General features: G+C 39.3%; 1 protein-coding gene across 1 annotated transcript in view; it reads right to left on the bottom strand.

Moving 5' to 3' along the window:
- LOC122803876 overlaps window positions 1–21,119 on the bottom strand; it is a 169,472-nt gene extending 148,353 nt beyond the window's left edge. Inside the window, exon 1 of the mRNA XM_044073556.1 lies at window positions 20,575–21,119. Coding sequence (XP_043929491.1) covers window positions 20,575–20,623 — 49 coding nt within the window. The 5' untranslated portion in view covers window positions 20,624–21,119. The remainder of the gene's footprint in view (window positions 1–20,574) is intronic.
- Between the last annotated feature and the right edge of the window lie 404 nt (window positions 21,120–21,523).

Genomic DNA, 21,523 nt, shown 5'->3' with positions numbered 1-21,523 from the left:
AACCGTGTCTGGCTGGGTTTTTTCCAATGCAATCAGACTTTTCACCAGATGTATAGTGCTACACTGGCTACTTTAAAAAGGTCTTTGTGCATACACACACACACAGTATAGCCTTAACCTCATGGCTCACAACATGGCTGAAAAATAGTGCAAGAAAGACCAGTTCACAAAAAACAAAGGGGAAAAAGGACTAGCAAATGCACCACTGAGATTTAAGCTACATATGACCAATTTAATGTATTCTTCTTGCACTGGATAAACATACAGTTACAAAGCAAGCAGTAGTAATGATTACAAAGTAAAGGCAAGCAAAACTAAAAGAACAGCAAGTGTGTCAGTTAGAAAACCTGAACATAGGCTGCCTATAAAAGCTCGATTTTGTATATGTGCGTGTGTGTGTGTGTGTGTGTACACACACATACATATCTATCTATGTAGATTTATACATGTAAAGGCACATATGCACATCATATGTATATATGGGTCTACTTTACATTAGTGAAATTCCATAAAACCGAAGTTCAAATGATCGAGACCAGAATAATGAAATTTCCAATGCCGAAGCGCATCTTTTTTCCAGGGCAAGTAAACACTTGCCCAAAACTACACTACAACACACTGTATGATCTAAACCCACCTAGGTGGGGGCTATGCCCCCCACATACCCCTAACTAAATATACCAAGTCCAGGATCTTACTACAGTGGGGAAAAAGGCATTATTCCCCACGCAGGGCCGGTGTTAGCATTTTGGGGGGCCCCAGCAGATTTCAAGTTGGGGGTCCCCTGGGCACTTCAAGTCTATGTATCACCTTGTCACTGCCACCCTTACTAAGCAATATTTTAGCTCATACTGCAAACTTTTAGTAGTACTGCATACAGACTGATCTGTAGCTACAATACTCATATTACAACAGGTCTGTGTACCACACTATGTTGGACCATCTCACAAAGGGATATTCACAATTACTGGCATTTAGTTGCAACAATGCTACACTGCAATTTTATACACAAGTCTGGACTTAGGTGAAATGGCACCCTAGACCTACTGTTTCAGCACCCCCACCCCATATACACACATACCCTCCAATCTTCCCGTTTTCCCCTAATCTTGGGGTCCCCATACTATGTAAACTACTTTTTTCTTCATTTTCTCTCACTTTGCCTTACTCTTCAGCTTTTTCAAGAAGCCATAACTCCCTATATGCTCTGAAGTGCATTTTAAAGATTTTTTTCTTTTTACACAATCATTTCAACAAATGATGACTTCAACAGAAATTATGATTGAGGAAAGAAATTGTGTTGCTGTACAGCTCTAGCTTTCCTTGCATCCTTTCAACACTTATTTCCTAAATGGTTATTACTGCGCTGAGCTGGTCAGGAAAGAACTCAAATAAGCCAGGGCCCAAAAAGCTAGAGAGTTATAGATGTTCTGGGATGTATTTTAGAGCATTTTCCCAGCTGTTTAATCCAGTGGTGATCTAAATAAATAAGAAACACAAGAATTTCAGTCTTATTTTTTTTTTCTTTCAAGAAAGATATAAGCTGTACCCAAGACTTAATGTTCAAAGATGACAAAATTATAGCAACAATAAACAAACTAGTTGTCTGGATAAGTCCTATCTGGGAACTGCCTGCTTCCCTACCTCCCCCCCCCCCAAAAAAAAAGACTGTCTAAGCATTGCTCTGGTGTTAGGCTGGGATGAAAGCAGAGGTTCAAGCTGTCACAGTCATGTATTTTATTTACTGCTGCTTGTATGCATTCCTGAAGTGTGATTGTGAGGAAAGTGAAACAAATAAATGACTGCAGTAATTTATTCTGTTTTGTTGTTCCTAGACAGTACCCTGCCCCTACACAAGCCATAGTAACCTTCTTTGTACACCTCGCGGTCTATGAGAAAAGTAAAAGAAAATAATGACCACACTTCAGGAATCCGTACAAGTAGCTGCCTTTGACAGTTTGGGTTGAGGAGATGTAATAACCACACAACCCCCCCCACACACACACACACACTAAGCCGTAGCAATAGTGCTTTTGTACCACTGGTACTGGCACACCAGATCAGTGACTTCTATTTAGCAGTTAAACAGTGGCAGGTGTAAGTCACTTTTATTTACCTCAATGAGGAGTAATGCAAACCTGCCACTGTCCCCGATTTCACAGACCTTCCCTAATTTTGCAAATAATTTTGTTCTGTCCTTCATAAAAAGTTTGATTTGCTTGTGAATCATTCAGGACTACAGAAAGTCAATAAATCCAGACTTGAGAGTTTTATACTTCTTGAACAAAAAAAATGCATGTTGATGCAAAGTGTGTTATTCTATTAACGTTTTAATTGAATTAGAGTAATATTTAAAATGTGCTCCTGATTTTGAGCCTTTATTCTGGTATTATTGGTATTGTGCTGAACTCTTCATCAAAGAAGTTGGGAGTTATAGTATCTGCTCTTCTGCCAGTATTTATAAAACTCCCAGTACGAGAAAACCATCCCTGAAGATCAGAAGCATCAGCTGTTCTTAAACTCTAAGGTATGCATTGAGATCAGTCATGCTGGGTGGATGATCTCTCTAGTGCTTACCTTGCCTATGTTCATTACCGGCTTTATTACAACACAGTCATATCATAGCCCGTTCAGAATAAACAACTTAATCTTAATCAGGAAATTAATACATTTTTCCTCCTCATTTTTCCCCAAATTAACCACAGCATTTGTGGGGCCCCCACACAATCAAGGATAATTAAGGGGGGACCCTGCAGCAACAGGTATTGCAGGTACCTAAAGCTGGATATGTTAGTTTTAGTGGAGAGAATGTCCAACAGCAGGGTTTAACTAAGCGAAGGGCACTATGTCAGTGGTAAGATATTTAATGGAATTGTGAAAGCTGTTGCTTGATAAAACACTGTTACTATAACCAGCAATATCTTTGGATTTTAAAGGAGATATAAATCAGAGTCATTACCTACCTGGTTTATTAAAATATGCAAGATTCATGTACTAGCTTTTGTTTTGGCAGACTTGCAGTGGTTGGGGGCCCCCAGCGACCGCAGGGTTCGCTGGTGCCTAAAGCCGGCTATGTCCCCACGTTGGGGAAGTGTTTACTTGTCCTGGGAAAAAAGACGTGGCTCAGCATTGTAAGTTTTGTTATTCTGTTCTCGAGCATTTAGCCTTCATTTTTTACAGAATTTCAGTAATGTAAAAGTAGTCCTATATATATTTTCTGTGAAAATAAATGAAATACTGCTGGTGCAGACTTACAAACTCTATACTGGAAATTATCTTCTATGGAAAAAGAGCAATTGGCAAGCTCAGCATCAACAAGATGAAGTTGTACAGTTAGATCCTCATCCAATGTACACTCAGAGATGTAGGGAAGCTTATTACATATAATACACACACACACACACACACACACACACACACACACACACACACACACACACACACACACGATTACCCGAACTAATTGGGACCTAGGGTAGTTCAGACATTCAATCTGTTCAGATAATTACAACATTTAATTGAACAGGATAAAAAACTTCTAAAAACTATTTTCTGCACGCAGGGAATACACTTTAACCATTCAGATTCCAGTGGGCAATAAAGAATAAATTTTCACACGCAAGCAGTTTTTACTACTCGAAAACTTTGGAAGGCTGCATTCAGATATCGACTCTCTACTGTCGACACACACACACACACATACATATACATTAAATTAGGGATCTCCTTTTAAAAGTAGTTATTAGGCATTATGCAGAAAAGCTAAAATATGTAGTATCAGACATGTATGCATTCAGTTTCAGAGAAAGACAGTGCATTAGAATGGAAAGACAAGCATGAAATGTGCAGAAAATACAGAAATACAGAATATTCTTTTCTTTAGGGAAAGATACAATCTTGCCAGCTACAGAATGTTCCTTAATGGAATGTTAAGCAAAGCACAAACAAGACAAGGCCTGAGGCAGCATGTAAATCATTACAGGACTTTGGTATTATTAAAATATACTTCAGATACAGTTAGGGAAGTCAGTAAGTCAGTCAATTAGTTTGTTCGATCTGACATTACATAGAAGATTAAGCTACAATACAGATACTTAAACCTGAGTACAGAAGACTGTCAAATAAAAGACTGGTCAGTTTACATTATTTAGGACAATCAGAAGACGTGCAGAAACTTTGGATATATTTAGCAGCACTATTATTACTAACCAGCACTCCAAAATTTATACAGACTGTTATTGTTTATCAGCAGTGTTGATAAAAACAGTATTCGGATACTGTGAACATCTAATAAAGCCTTATTAATGGAACTACAGTGTTTGGAGAATTCATTCTGAAAAGTACACAAGGCTTAGCCCATAAAGGACAGACTTGTACTTGTTCAGCACGTGTTTAGGTAATTAACAGATAAAGACTTTTATTCAGGTCTTATTTCAGTTGTTTCCAGTTACAGTATACTACAGTTTTATCAATTCTTACAATATATACATACACACACATGCACACAGATATATACATGTGTGCATACATAGAGACAGACAGGCAGCTAGATAGATCGATGCACATCACACTGCTATATGACTGCAAGATAGCATGCAAGTCTTCCAACTTAAGCACTGGTTAATTAATTGATCTGTATATTTGTTTAATCTGTTAAACAGCAGTATCCAACTGGGAATTCCTCATGTTCAGTGGAATCCTGGGGAGAAATGTTCTACAATCATTAAAACACATAAAATTTGTACATATCAAAAACCTCTGAGGTATTATAAAACAACATCCAGTGTGATTTAACACAGTGTGAAATAAAACAATAACACTCACTGTGTACAGTAAACACTATTTTGATACACAATTGTTAGAAGGTTATTTCAGAACACAGAAAGGAGATCACAATCTGTTAAACTTGAACAAAGTAATAAAATCCCTGCCAACTCAGGCCTCAGCCAGCTATGTTTTTTATGTCTATCCTTTGTAAGTGTGTTATAAATTTTAGTGTCACACTCTATGGCAACGTAATAAGCAGCTGGTGATACTAAGCACTGAAAAAGCATAATAATCTCACTGTCAGACCAGGTTTCTGTTACCTTAAGTGTAGCAAGCAGTAAAAATTTCACTGTCTCAGACTCTATAAAGCCTTAGCAGGTAATACTCCTCACACACTATCTATACAGCAGTGAAATAACTGCAGTGAGCCCCACCCCCACAGAAAAAGTGTGCTTCTTCAAAAAACAGCAATCACATTCACATTTGTTTCACTCTCTTTGTAGATAAAAGTAGGTCTTACTTTACACACAAACTAGCTTAATGTTAGAGAAACAAAAAACAAAGAATTGGGAAAACATTATATAGAGATGCACATCAAACAAAGAACAAACTGAAAAAATGATTAAGGTCATTTTAAAGCAAGAAAAATGAACACAAAATTACTGTAACATGTCTTCAATACAAGATTGGCTTAATTTAGTCTACATGCAGAAATGCAGACATACAAAGAGTTCAGGAGCAAAGATAATGGAACAAAAATGTATACAGAGGAAGGAGAGAACAGCAGGAAGTATAATAATAATAATAATAATAATAATAAATGGCTCAGAAAAAAGGGCAGAATATACCTAAAAAGAATAAGGCATGGCAATAAAAGGCCTACAATTTTTTGTAGGTTTTGCATCTAATGGAATACCTATATGATGCATTATTTCCATCTTTAGTTTTAATAGCATACATATGCTCTTTTATTCTTTTACCTAATTTTTTTATTTGCAGTCTTGGAATTAGTTAATGAGGATACGATAGGGGGAAAGTTTAAGAATCAAGTTAAAAGAAGAGACTGAGTGGCAGATTAAATTAGCAGCAGTCCATCCACCAGGTCTAAATGACATTAAAAGTGTTTTTTGGCAGATAGGAAAATGGCTATGCAAGTAAGGGTTAAAGTTTCATTTGACTTCAGCTGAATTGTTTTTTTACTGTTTAATAGGGTCTGTGAAAGGATTGGCTGTTACATATTTTAAATTTGTATAAAGAGTTTGGAAACAGCCGTGGCTGTTAGTGTTGTCGCCTCACAGCAAGAGGTTCTCCTGCTCGATTCTCAGCTGGAGCACCTTGTGTGTGGAGTCTGCATGTCCTCCCCGCGGTCGAGTGACGTTTTAAGACATGCAGGCAGGTGCGTGTGTAAGACATGCAGGCAGGTGCGTGTGTGAATGAGTGTGCCTTTTTTGAAGGTTGGGCATCGGGCTGGCAACTCAGCACCGTAAAAAATCCACTGCCAATCATTAGCTGACCGGAGTTTCACTGTGATATCCCCTAACTGGGAAAAGCCAAAATACATTACTATAATGAGTTTGGAAATGTATGTATGAGTTTGTATTTCTGATGAAGTCTTTCGATTAAAGTGACTATTAAATATTAACTATGCTAAGAAGTGTTCCAGTGGTGTTCCTCCAGTGCATAAAGTGTGTTTTGGGGTTATTTGGATCCTTAGTACATCTGTTCCTCATGAATTCTTCAGTTATTGAGATTTTATATTATTAAAGTAGAAAAACTAATTTGGATTAATTTTACTAGTAAATATGAGTGGGAAGCAGAAGGAGAGAACAGAGGGCAAAGCCGAATTGATGTAGGTGGGACGCAGTTAGGTATAGGTGATATGTCTGGTGGAAAAGCACTTTTAGTCAGATTTTTGATGGAGGTATATTTTGAGTTTGGAGACTTCTTTTAGGGGATGATGGCAGTACAAAGCTGTACCTCTGGCCACTATGACACCAATCCTTTTAGCATACCATCACTCATAGACCTGGACAAGGTAACAGCAATGCTGATGGGTTGCATAGGTCTTACAAACTATATGTACGAATCCAAAACCTGTAGTTGTGATATATTTTATACTGAAAATGGGACATATGCCTTTACAAGTGCCTTGTGTCTTTAAATTCTCACAAAACTTAGCCAGGTAATTAACTGCATTAGCTACAAGAATAAAAAGAAGCTGATTACTGGTTTAATAGTGTACAAAAGGCTGTAGCCTAGAAGGCAAAAATTAGAAAGTTGCTTCCTCAGCTAGAAGAATAATCTTGAGATAAACCAGGGGATCTGCCTATAGATTTCTGTGGTTCCTGATGCAGGATGGCCCAGGTGGACCTTGCTATGGATGTGGCCTGAAGAAAGATCATGCAAATACTTTCACTGGGCCTGTGAAAAAGCCTAGCCAAACAGAGCAGTACCTAGTTTATGTAGTGCCCAGTGCAGCTCCCCAGTCTAGCACCCATTAACTCTTAAGTCGACAAAAAAGTATTCTGCTTCAAACTGTAGAAAACCTCTTTCTACAAATGTACCGTTACAATGAACGAACCATTTCAGTGAGTCACACATGACTACAAATACAGCATCTGCATGAATTTCTGAATGCTGGTAATGCTAAGCTTCCTCCTCATATTCTCTCCACCTTCTACAGAGGTGCAACAGAGAGAATGCTCTCATCCTCAGCAGCAACTTCATAGTGCGGTTTAGAAGCTGGCATTATGTTTGATACTTGTAGTTGCACTGCATGCTTTACTAACCTTACCATATGGCTTCATGGAGCACTGTTACAGCTGGTCAGATTGTACAGAACTGGTTGCCATTTTAATTTGTCTGCTTTGTTACTGCCTTAGCTGCATACAACACTTACTGTCTACTTGCATATAACGTACTACAGAGCATAACTAACTACTACAATTTCTAATAATAAATAGAAAGGGTGTGCACACGTATGCAACCAGCTAATTCTAAGTTTTTTTATTTCTTATATTTTTTCCCCCAACAGATTTCTTTGTTTTTCAATTGAGTGTTTTATATCACAAAAAAACTAGCAGTTTAACAGGGTTGTGTAAACTTTTTATATCCACTGTATATACTTACAACTCTATTTCTTCACAAATATTTTCTCTAGACTGATTCACTATCCCCATTCCTCCAATATGTCCTTAAATTGCTACAGGCCCAGCGCTTACAATGTTATTGCAGACTTGCATCTGGAATTCCCTGTACCTCACTGTACTGTAGGCTTACTACCATTGTATGGATCAGTCCTGAATTTTATGCAAGTTCAGCTACATTGGTATTACATATGCATATACACTGCTTGTTTACTAGTAAGTAGATAGAACTGTATTTAGTTACATTTATATTTTTTCACATTATCTGTATACATAATTATCTACTTATGTCTGTTTCATACATACATATGTATATATATGTATACATTTATTTTTTCTTTCTTTTTTGTTGTGTGCTTTTCTACCACAGAACTTTCTAAAAATGAGATCTACCCAGCCAGATATTCCTGGTAAACAAATGTAAATAAAAAGTTTGTACATTCTTATTTTCTTTTTAAGTCAATAAAATTAAAAATAATCTCCTCCTCTCAGTTAGTTAGTAGTTAGTTCTGTGACTAGTCTGTTAATCTTAAATAATATAAAAACAACAACAAGAACAACTCCTTTCCTCTTACATTATATCTGCTTTTCTTTAGACTACCCCCACTGTCTTACATTTCTCAAGTATGTCCATTATCTCTTTCTTTTAATTTAGTTATACGTACCTTTGTTTATTGACCATAAGTGATTTCTTACACTTATTTCACTGAAATGCACTTCTGAAATGCTTATAATTGTGCTATACAGAGTTGATCTACTACATTTTGCACTGTTATAAAGCTTTTTTTATTGTTTTTCTGCATTTATGTACTGTTTTAACTGTATTTTTCAATGCTAGATACCGTTTCATTACTCCAATTGCATGTTTACTGATGTACTTAACTGTAAACTGCTTTTTCATACTTCTTCTTTCGGCTTTTCCCGGTTAGGGGTCGCCACAGCGGATCACCTGTCCGCTCATGATTGGCAGTGGAGTTTTTACAGTGTCGAGTTGCCAGCCCAGCGTCCAACCTTCCATGGAAGGCACACACTAACACCTAGGGCCTATTTGGAGTGTCCAATCCACCTACAGCATGTCTTTAGGATATGGGAGGAAACCCACGTGACCACAGGGAGGACATGCAGACTTCGCACAGAAGGCACCCCAGCCGAGGATCGGACTGGAGAACCTCTTGCTGTGAGGTGACAATGCTAATCACTGCACCACCGTGGCCGCCCCAAACTGCTTTTTCATACTGAGGGTTGTATTTTCTGTTTGTGAGTGCTCTATCCAAGCTTTTCTGTGCATTTTTGATTTTTTTTTTAGGTTTCTGTGTTCTACAGCTAGGAATTGTAATTTCCCACCCACCTTCCCTAGTGTTGTGGTGTTCTTATACTTGGTGGCTTTGCAGTTGCCCGTCCATACTGTATATATGATCTGTGACACTCCTCCCAGTCTAGTATCATTAGTTCATTCAATCTAATAGAGAACATTTGTGAAGGCCAACCCACTCAAGATTCCTAACATTGAATTAACCCAGCTTTCTCCATTTCCACTTTTACTGAAGAAAAAAAGAAATTCTAAGCTCGCTTCCCCCATTTCCTGTGGCAGGTCTTGTCCAGATACGGATTTGCTGTGTCCAGGACTGTTTGTGAGCTCCTGAGCGCACCCCCCCCCCCTTACTTAACTAGGGTTAAACTATTCCTGGCGCCATAAAGTCTGTTCTTCAAATTTTCCCTTGCAACTAGCCAGCTTTTTAGTTTTAGCACTCAAATCTGTTTGATTTAGCTCAGCACTTGTTCAGAACTCATTGTAAGCACTAAATAAGTTACAAATTACTACAGCACTCAACTTTCCTCACTTGTCTAGAGGAAAACAGTTTTTAGTACTTAATAAATAAGCACCTACTCAGGCATGTCTAAAAGTCAGCTCCCGCTGTTTTCTCCTGTCTACCTGATGAATCTGGGCATCTCGGGACAATGCAGCAATTGCCTCATGTACACAGACAACCCTCTCCTCCCACAACCCAACACTACGACCTGTGAGAGATGCACTTATATAGCCTAACTGGAAGCAAAGCTCTCTTCACTGAAGACTGGACTAGACAGTCAAGAGGAGAAAGTAAACACGCACCGCACCACACTCATCACATAGTCCCTCAAAACCTACACCACCAAAACACACACACAGAAGCACAAAACACACACCTACATTCGCAGAGGCTCTCAGTAAAAACCTGCAACAGAGATCTCCAAAGCCGAAATGCAAGTAACCTCCACCCCCCCAACACAACCCAAATGACACATAGTCCACATACTCAGTGTGCCACTCAACTACAGCCCATAAGGCATAACGTACCCAACACTCTAGTCATAGGTGGCTCTGTAGTCAGGCACATTGATGTTCCACTCACCAGGCTAAACATGGAAAAAGTTACTGTCAGCTGCCTGGCAGGTGCCAGGATCCACCACATAACGCATGCACTCAGGTCACTCCACAACACGTACAAATATGACCCTGTCATTGTCCATGTTGGTATGACCTGAGATGTACCTCCCTGGACTATATGAAAAGAGACATGGAGGAGCTCTCCGATCTTGTAGCCCAGGCAGGCATGACCCTTTTGCTCAACGTTTTCTGGAAATCATCAACTCATCCACACCCCCACCAGGGGCAGCAATATCCTAGACCTGGTCATCACCAACATGGGTGACCAGTGTTCCACACCAGAGGTCAGCTCCTCGTTGGTCAGACCCAACCACACGCTAATCACCCTACACATCCACATCCCGCTCTCACCCCCCATTAGGAAAACAACCATAAAAAGCCAACTTCAAGCTTCTTAAGACAGAAGTGGAAAACTTCATGACACCCATGGACAATAGAGGTACGACTGCTAAATCCTACACAAATGCACTTTATAAGCACTTACACGAGTGCATGGATCATGCTATCCCTAACAGAACCAAGATGCTATCCTCCAAAAATAAGGAAACCAATCTGGTGGTCTTCTGCCATAAACACACAAAAAAAAAAAAAAAAAAAAAAAAAAAAAGTGTAAAATCCCTTGATTGGAGGAACTCCCTGGTCAGCCTCAGAAAGAAGCTGAGATCCCTCATAAAATCCTCCAAAAAATCCTCCAAAGCTAGTTATGAAAACAAAATCGCCACTGATTCTAAATTCAACCACAAAGCATTTTATAGCTATGTCAAGAATCTCAATGGCAACACTCAGATCTGCTCTGAGTTACACTACAATGACACTAAATATATACAGAACCAACTGATATTACCAACATCCTAGCTGATAGGTTCAGTGCTCACTTTACCCCCCTCTCACCCCCTAAAGGGCCCATCTTTATACAGGAAGAATGCAAAGTTCCTGTAATCACGGCTGCACAGGTAAAAACCTCACTCTCTAAAGCCAAGAACACAGCATCCATGGGACCTGACAACATCCCAGGCTGCCTTCTACACAAACTACAGAATGAACTGGCACCCCACCTAAGTACCATGTTCAATCATAGCCTCACCTCAGGCTTTGTGCCCATTGAATGGTGCACCACGACGGTTATCCCACTCCACAAGGGGGGGGCCCATGACAGACCCTGGGAACTACCATCCCATTAGCCTGGCGAGCCTGGTCTGCAAGGCCATGGAACGTATCATCATGGAACTCATAAACAAAGACATTGGAGATCTGCAAACTCTGGATCCCACACAATTCAGGTTTGTAAAAGACAGATCATGTCTCCTAAACCTGACAGACTTCTCTGAAGTAGTCACCAAAACCACAGAGGAGGGTAAGGTTAGTTCAAACAGCCTATCTAGACCTCACCAAGGCGTTTGACACCATTCCCCCACTCTGGAATTATAGATAAACTCACTAAACTAGGTATAAATCCCTATGTCACAAGATGGGTTGCCATCTGGCTTACTGATGGAACCCGCACTATGAAAGTAGCAGACTCCAAATCAGACTTCAGACCAATGACAAGTGGAGTACCACAGGGTTCAGTCCTGGGTCTTCTCCTGTTTGGTATCTACTTCTCTGAAGTACAGGCTAACACAGAAGGTCTTTGGCTAACTAAATTTGCAGAAGACTGCAAACTAGGAGCCATAATCGAAACTCCTAATGATGTGGACATCCTACAAAAGGGCCTCACTGAGACAGATGCCAGGTGTCAAAGCCATGGTCTCAAGCTCAATGCCAAAAAGTGCATTTTCATCCCCTTTGGTAAAAACTCTGTACCCATGAACTACCACATAGGCGGTAGTCTACTTAACACCGAAAGTGTGATAAGAGACCTTGGGACACAAGTGGACAGCAGTCTCTCCTTTGATAATCACATCGCCACAGTGGTCAGGAAATCCTTCTATGTGGCACACCTCATCACAAAAGGTTTCTCATCCAGGAAAAAAAAAAAAAAAAAGAGGTCATTGTTCCCCTCTACTCATTACTCATTAGACCCATTATAGAGTACAACGCCCCTTTTGGTATGTACTCACAAGACATCTACAACAACTGGAAAGGCCGCAGAAATACCTCACAAAGAGGATTACTAGCCTCAAACAGATGCCTTACGCAGACAATCTCAAAAAACTTCAAGCTTTACTCTGTCGCATATTGCCTACTCAGAGGCGATCTCTGCCTAACATACAAAGCTGTCAAACCCACAGCTGTTGGACATGCTCCACTTAAAGAAATCCCAATCCCCATGAGCTACATGCTCTAAGGACCTAAACCTTGTCACCACAATAAACAGAACATGCTGGAAGGATAGATTCCTGTCCCAGAGTCTTCCCATACTCTGAAACAGACTCCCTATGTCAAACAGAGCTCCTCATTAGCACTCTTCAAGAAAAATCTTGATGATTGGATGGGTAATAGGAAATTCACCCCGGGGATCACTTCTATGGTTCTGCTTGACAGGGGCACAGGAAAATAATTTTCTTGGGTGGCGAAAGCCAGGGTACCGTTTTGGCTAGGCTTGTACAGGCCCTAGGGCCAATAGCCTAGTACCTACCTATGAACCTATGACCAAAGGGGCTGGTCCACTAAACTGCTAGAAGAAAACAGAACTCAAAACTTCCTCCTTTTTGTTATCGGCCTTCCACTCTTTTCTGCAACATTAATAACTGTTCAAAAGTCCCCTTGTTCCTTTCTTCACTCGATCCTTACATATATATCAGTATATGACTCTTAGTCCTATACTCGTACAATCAAGAGCAATAAGATCAATAAAAATGGTTGGGGGCAAGCCTTCCTGTGCTCCCCACACCACCTGCTAATTATATCTCTTTCAACTTCAAGATCACTCTATAGTGGGGAAAGGGCAAACTCCCTGATCCCCATTGTCCCCAATCTTGCACCAAAATATAGCAGGCAATGTCCGATGAGTTGCTTTTCAATCAGCTGGACCAACTATTTTTCTGTGCAATCATCTTAATGCCACCCATACATACACACACACACACATAATATATATATATATATATATATATATATATATACACACACACACACACACACACACACACACACACACACACACTAAAAATTCTCATGCTTATGCCAGCTCACTAGCTATGGTCAAAAATTGAAACAATGACTTACTGTACAGGGTCATATTCCCCAATGGTGAACTAAACCAGAGGTTTCAATGCAAATATATGCTCAAACATAGTGACAATACATCTTTTACATAATATCTGATCTATGTTGCTTGACAACTAATAAAATGAATTATGGGGGGGGTCCATTTGTTGTGTAAGCTATGAAAATTGACTATATTAGTTACTTTATTGTGAAACCAGGCTACTGGAGATAGCACAAAAGTATCTCTCATCTACACTCTGCTTGTACTCGTAATTAGTCATTTATCTGCATGAACTAGATCATTTCTTTTCACAAGCCCTATTAAGCCATACGCACTTCCTTGCCCAACTGCAACATGTTCTGTATTTATACAACATTTATACACTTGTCCCATCCCCTATACGGCCTCAGATAAACCATCATATTATTCTTAACTTCCAGTTACTATTTAAAGGACCACTATTGTCACAGAATACATTTCCACACATCTTCACCACTGGGTTACTCTATGTGGTTAGTATTATTTTATTATTAAATTTGAAACGTGTTCTATCCAAGAAGGGCTAAAGACATTTGCCATGATTCTACACCGTACTCCCTCAATGTACTATGTGTCATTACAATATGACATTTATTGGCACTCCTTTTTCTTTGATCCATTCATTCTACTCACTTTGTACTCTAATTCTATACTGCCTCCTCTATGATTTTTTGGAGACAGTGACATTATGAGGGGGTACTCAGAAAGATTTAGAACACGACTGTACTGCATTAAACAGCACAGAGGACTTAGTGTCACATGGGCAGATGCTGAATCTTTACACTTGTGTTCTGGCATAGCACCACCATGCTACAGAAAGGGATGCATAGTAAAATATCATTGCTGTGATGATGGTCACCTTTTCTTGGAGTCAAACTGGAAAAACAAGCATTGTGAAGCAGTAATGTTTACTACACCACTGTGGCATCCCTACATACTGCTGGACTTTTCTGGGGCTATAAGTCTCATCTCCAACAAGCAGTAAGATATAACAGTGAGACCAGTTCTGCAGAAATGAATACATGACCTTATGCAAGCCTATTATGGTGTGTACTGAAGAGGCTAAAAGTCAGAAAAGGGTTTCATGAGAAAAAAAAGCTAAGCCACAATGCATTTATCTGTGGCAATGTGTAAATCATTTTACATGAAAAGAAAATAGACCCTGGAAAAGGAAATATGCTCAATATGTACTTATCATTTATACGCAAATCCATAGCCATGATAGCTACAAATAAAGGAGTTTCAATTTAGAGCTACCTAAAGGCGACACAAATATGGCAGTATATATTTATCTTGATTTTATTTACTTCGGTTTGCTAACTGGGTAGGTGAGCTGGTCAAACAGGCCCTTTCCAGACATGACCCAGGCTCACACACAACAAATTCACACAAGCACAGACAGTTATACTTATGTGAGCAAATTAAGATAATACTACCAGACTTGTCAAGAAGTTATTATGAAACAACCAGGGAAACAAAACTAGCAGGGTAACTGCTGTTACACAGTTTCCAGGACAAGAAATAAAAAAAAAAAGATAAACCATTCAGTATTACAGAGCCTTACAGAGCCTAAGCAACAGAACTCATCGCCTTACAGATTAATGGTACAACCTGATAACATACATATTTAAAATTAACTAAAACAGCACATACTCATGGGCATCTCCTGAAATAGGCAGTCTTTGCCTACTTGCTCACTACTAATTTAACCTAAAGTCTTCTGTCAGGGAGAGCTGCTACTTCATAAACCCAAATGAACCTACCTTTGTAGGTTTAGGGAGGGGAAGGGTTTTAGACTTAGGGAGAATTGGGGACTAAGTGGCAGTTTTAGTGTTAGGACCAGTGTTCAGGTAGAGCTAGAAAACATTAAAGGAAACAAGTTAGTGAGAGTTAATGCACTTGTCAAAACTAGTGAGTGGCAGCCAGGACATGTGTATCAATTAAGTCAGTAAACCCCAAAATAATTGGGTGTCATTTCTTCTGTCAAAGCACATGTAAACACATTTGTACAAATCAAAGCACCGCATTTCACAGTTAGTTTATTTCTCTTAATTTGCTGAGGAATGAATATAGACAAGCTCTTGTGCAAAAAAATAAACATTTACATCGTCTTTACATTGCATCCAAGAGGAGGTGGGTGCCAACTGCAGAGATGTGGTGCTCCTTAACATGGTGGGGGGACTTTCCCCCATGACCATTAATTTCAAACAACCCTCTGTTCTCAGCCTTCTCATTTCAGTTATTTTCATTTGAAGTGTACTCATACATTTTGGGGAGATCCAAAATAACAATTGATCATTTTAATACTACTGTTACAAAATTCTGAAGGGATAATGAAACACTGCTGCTGATGATGTGATTAACTTTTTTGGGTGAAAGTACAATAATGTTGTGCTGGGGGCAGCGGCCTAATTCCCTATCGCACCTTTCTTAGAAAGCATAACAGAAAACAAGAGGCATTTAACAAATTGCTGCGGGGCGTTTAAATGGCACTCACAAAATATATTTATGCACGTTCGTTGCAGCATCACATTAAATAGACTCACACATTCTCCTGTTACATTCTTCAGTATTCTAGCAACTTATGTGCACTTGTACCTCTACAGTTTCTATCATTGCGACTCGCTTGTGTCCATATTCTGTATTTTCCTTTTCCCTATTTGCGTGCCCCAGATGACCATCGGCTGCCAGGTTGCCATAGCCGGTTTTAGGCACCAGCGAACCCTGTTCCCTGGCCCCAACCACAGCAAGTTATCTTATCCTGATATTTTGTCACATCTGTAAAACCAACCAAAGTTAGTGCAGCAGTCTTGCATACTTAAACTATGAGGGTAATAACTCTTATTTATATCTCCTTTAAAATTCAAAGATATTTCTGGTTGTAGTAATGGTGTTTTGTCAAGTAACAGGCATCAGCATGCCATTAAATATTTTACTACAGACATAGTGCTCCTGGCTTAGTTAAACCCTGCTTTTGGACATTTTCTCCACTAAAACTAATTACATAGCCAGCTTTTAGTCCCTGCAAAACCATGGCTGAATCATCTTTGTCTGTGTCTGCTGACTGGGTAAAAATGAGGAATGAAAAATGCATTAATTTCCTAATTATGCTCTTTAACATGAACAGGGCTGTGATATGACCCTGTTAGGATGAAGATGATAATGAACATGAACAATATAAGCACTAGAAGGATCAAACTTTGGATTTTAAGAAGAGCTAATGTTTCTGATCATCAGGGATAGTTTCTCTTTCAGGTAGTTTTATAACTAATACCAGAACACCAGATACTATAACTCAATTTCTTTACTTAAGAATTCAGTATAATTCCCAAAAATAATAGAATAAATGCTCAGAATCATAAATATGTTTAAATTTCTCTAATTCACTTAAAAGTTACTAGAATAACATATTTTGCATCAACATCTATTTTTGGACAATAAGTATAAAACTCAGATGTCTGAATTGATTGACTGTAATCCTGAATGATTTACCAGCAAATCAGACTTTTGACAGTGACAGGTATGCATTACTCCTCAATGAGATAAATCTTACTGCTTCTGCTGTTTGACAAATGCTAAACAGCAGTCACTAATCTGGTGTGGCAGTACCAAGGCATTGCTGTTTGCTGAAATAAGTACATAACTAGTACTGCTGTGGCTTATGCATGTTAGTGTGTGTGTGTGTGTGTGTGTGTGTGTGTGTGTGTGTGTGTATAAAAAACATCACTGATTTTTATCTGTGCAAGCCAGGACACAGACATTATTCTTGTGCATCAGTAAAAATGTACCTAACAAGTAATTATATTTAAGACATAACATATATCACAGAACATTCCGACACTTAGATATTCTTGGAGTTTGGTTGCCTCCACTCACCAGACTGTCTAAATGGATAATGGGGACTCCTTTATCATCCTTGCCTCTATGGGGCCCCACCAAAGCTGTTGCTTGTTGGAGAAAAATGTGTCAATTTTCTGAATACGCTGTTTAACCTGAATAGTGCTGAGATATGACCCTTTTAGGATAAAGCTAATAATAGCCTCTGTTTACAACCACACCCATTCTAAAACCAGCCCTGTTGAAAGGCTGGAGATTGTGTGGATATTACATCTTTGATTTTCATCACAGTCTAACCTTAGAGGTTGAAGTCATTATAGCTTGTGTTTGAGCTGAGGGCAGTGTTTCTCACAGACCTCAGAGGTGTACAAAGAAGGTTACTATAGCTTGTGTGAGAGGTGTACTGTCTAGGAGCAACAAATTTGAATATTACTGAAATCATTCTCACAATCACGTACTAGGCACATATACATGTGGCTACCTTGGGTGAAGAACATGCTATGTATATGTATATCATCAGTCACTTGAAATATATGACAAAGGCAATTTAAATCTCTGCTTTCATCCCAGTCTAACACCAGAGGGATGCATAGGCAGTGACTTGTCTTTTTTAGAGGGTTAGGGAGGTAAGCAGTATTTCCAGAGAAGACTTAAATATTCTCACAACTACTGGCTTGTTAGTTTACTCTAAGCTACAATTTTGTCAGCTTTGAAAATTAAGCCTTGGGCACAAATTATGCCTTGAAAGAAAAAAATAAGACTGACATTCTTTTTTCTTCATAATTTTTATTTAGGCAACCATTAGAGTAAAATGTTGAGAAAATGCTCTAAAATGCATCCCAGACCATCTGTAAACCTGTGGCTTCTTGGGCCCTGATTTGAGTTATTTCCTAAATGGTTATTACTGGGCTGTCTTGTTCAGGAAAGGTGTGTTGAAGGATGCAAGGAAAACTAAAGCTGAACCACAACAGTGATTTTCCCTTAATCATAATTTCTGTTCAAGCTATTATTGGATGAAAAGGTTGTGTAAAATGCACTTCAGAGCATATAGAAAGTTATGGCTTCTTGAAAAAGCTTAGAGTATGGCAAAATGTGAGAAAAGGAAGAAAAAGTAATGTGAATGGTATGGGGGAAGCACAAAAGGAGAAGGACTCTGAGGTGAGGACTGGAGGGTGTGTGTGTGTAATGTAGGTCCAGTAATCATTTCACTTTAAGTCCAGACCTGTACATAGACTTGTTGCAATGTATCACTGTTGCAGCTAAGTGCCAGTAACTCTAACTGCCTCTTTGTTAGACAGCTCAACATAGTGATAGTGCGATACATAGGCCTGTTGTAATGTAAAAGCTTGTAGCTGCAGGTCTGTCTGTGGATACTACTCCTAAAAGTTTGCAGCATGAAATAAAGGGTTGCTTAGGATGGATGGCATTGTTAGGATGATACTTATACTGCTGCAGGTTGCACTAACATTATCCACCTGCTGTCTCCGGTAGATACTACCTGCATTTTCTTTAGTGTATTTGCGACGTCATACTAGGGTTGCCACCTTTTCAAATGGTTAAAGTGGGACATTTTTGGTACAAACATCAGATTGTACAGGCCGACACATACCCACGGCCAGTACAAAGGATAGAACTTAACTTTTTTGCCTAAATAAAAGGTTATTCTTGTAGCATTTTAGTTGTGTATTCTGTTTCTTATAACCTTTAGGTATTTCAGATACAGAATAACTGTTTTATTTATCTATTACATAAACTATACGAAACAAATTTGTCCTAAAATCTCAGGACATTTGCCATTTTTACAATTTTTTTGTCAGGACACAACTCCCCAAAGATGGACTGTCCCTCGCAGAGTGGGACAGGTGGTAACCCTCCGTCATACCGCTCAAGTGTACCTCATTACGAGGAACGTACCTCATTTGGGGGGATCTTAAAAACTTCATGTTCCTCAAAGTTCCACATTGAAAAGGTTTGTCATACATTTAGTGATACTAATTCTTTAAAATATTTTTTTTATAAGTAAAAGCAGCATATTTTAACCATTCTATGACTTTCATGGTTGAAGTTGTTAGTAAGCCATGAGTATGTGTTCCACATTTTGCCCATTTGTTCCACATTATGAAGACTAGTGTTCCTCAGTTTGGAGATGGAAGGTTGAGAGCTATGAGCGACGTTATTCTGTACACTCTCTCGGTCACTCCTGCAATAGGTAGTTTGATTCTGCGGGATGTGCATTTCTCCCCGAGCCTCCGCTGAAAACAGGCTCTGTAGAACCTAGTCGGACATTCCCGGTCAACAAATGCTAAATAAATAAATAAATAAATAAATAAATGTACCCAGTAAACTTGTCAAATTAAATAAACAAATCAGAGCGTAATCTGGTCATCGTATGCCACTGCCACATTCCGTGTTACAAAGTAAACATATCGGCTAAGAGAGGCTGTAATCAGTCTTTTAATTAGCACCTCAGATTAAAATAAGTCCATGGCCACTACAGAAACATAAATTTTGAGTCTGAAAGCTATTAAAAAGAAATGAAACAATATTAAGCAATATACATTTACTTGCTATCCTGACTTGGGGAAATGCCACCTGCACAAGACGTTTCAGGGATTCGATCCACTATATATAAACAGTTTAATGCGCTGCTCTGCCTTGTATACACCTGTTGTTAGGTACAGATTACTGCACATCTATTTTATCTGCCACCGAAAGCATTATGGTATCTAGGTACTTCACCTGATATGCTACTTGCACGGAAGTGCATAAAGCATATTCGTTCTTTTTCCTTGTTGTTTCCAGCACGGCTCAGTGAAACTGTATTACGCACTATGGCTAAGGGCGCTACGCAAACAAGAGTGATGTTTGTGGACATCGTCTTCATACAGCGTTAAAATTGGCGTATTGCTTCGCATTAAAACACTACCCGAGAGGGATTCTACACTGCCATCATGTTACAAATAGAGGAAGCCACATGCCATATCATGGCTCTGTTTAATCGTTTCCTTATTTTTTAATAACCGATAACGCAGGTACAATAACACCAACACCTTGATCGGTCTGAAGTAGGACCACTGGAAGAAATGCCTAAAACACAATACATGCAACTAAGCCTACGTTGGCATCAGCATTTTAGAATGTTATTCTTACAGCACAGGGAATTTCAGTAAGGAATACATATAAGAAACCCACAAGAAGCAATTTACCTGTCAGTCTTTCGGTTTGAATGACTGTTCCATCCAATGCGTAAACCATTCCTGACAAACAATGAGCTAAATAAAGCGATTCTTATGAAACAACTTCCTGCTTTGAGATAATCGTGATGGGCAGACTGGAAAGGTGGAGTTTCGGTATTTTATCTAGCAGTCCTAAGCAGCCCAGAAAGCTCCAGAATCTATATAATGATTTAAAAGTAGTACAGCTTTTAAGATCGAGGAATGTATTCCAGCCTTCCTGATGCTGTATTCCCAGCACTGCATGAAATAGCTACTGCATTTGCCGCAGAAGGTGGACTACCCGAGCGAGTTGGTCATGTGACACGCTGATACCTTGACAAACCAATGTAGCAACGGTAACACTTTTGTTTGGCTCTGGTATTTCCGCTCAGGCGTACGCAATCTTCAGGGATCAAAATCCCGACGTGTTACCATGACCTCAATTCACGTTTTGACACCTATGAGGCACTATGGAGTTAAACGTACTTGTATATTTCCGGCAGTGATGGCCACACGTCAGTTCGTTGATGAATACCTGTATGTGCATCTGGGGACGGGGGGGCTAACAGTGAGTCACCGTGAAATTACTTGCTCAGCAACCTAGACCACCATCCTCCGTGAGTACAGTCACTGCATATTTATGCTCTCACCCCTTGGAGGCGTGCACTGCTGAGCAAGGTTTGGCATGCTAACTTGCAAAAAATATGATAACCTCCAGCTGTAACTCAAGTGTTGTTTCAGGTCCCTTACAACAAACTAAAGACGTAGGTGCTTCGAAGGGCAAGATAAGCATTTAAACCATTGTTAAGCAGAACCTCCCATTCTTCAAAGGGTAATTATCTGTTATAATAAAGCAGACAGCAGCTCTGTAGTGTATATTTATCTGCTGTTCCTGACTTTCAAGGACAAAATCTCTGATTTGAGAAGTCAGAATTGTGTT

Source organism: Protopterus annectens, chromosome 6.part0 (genome assembly GCF_019279795.1).
Source record: "Protopterus annectens isolate FY-2018-M chromosome 6.part0, PAN1.0, whole genome shotgun sequence".
NCBI classification, from domain to species: Eukaryota; Metazoa; Chordata; order Ceratodontiformes; family Protopteridae; genus Protopterus; species Protopterus annectens.
Note: the sequence above shows the minus strand (reverse complement) of the source record. Positions and strands in the feature narration are given on the sequence as shown.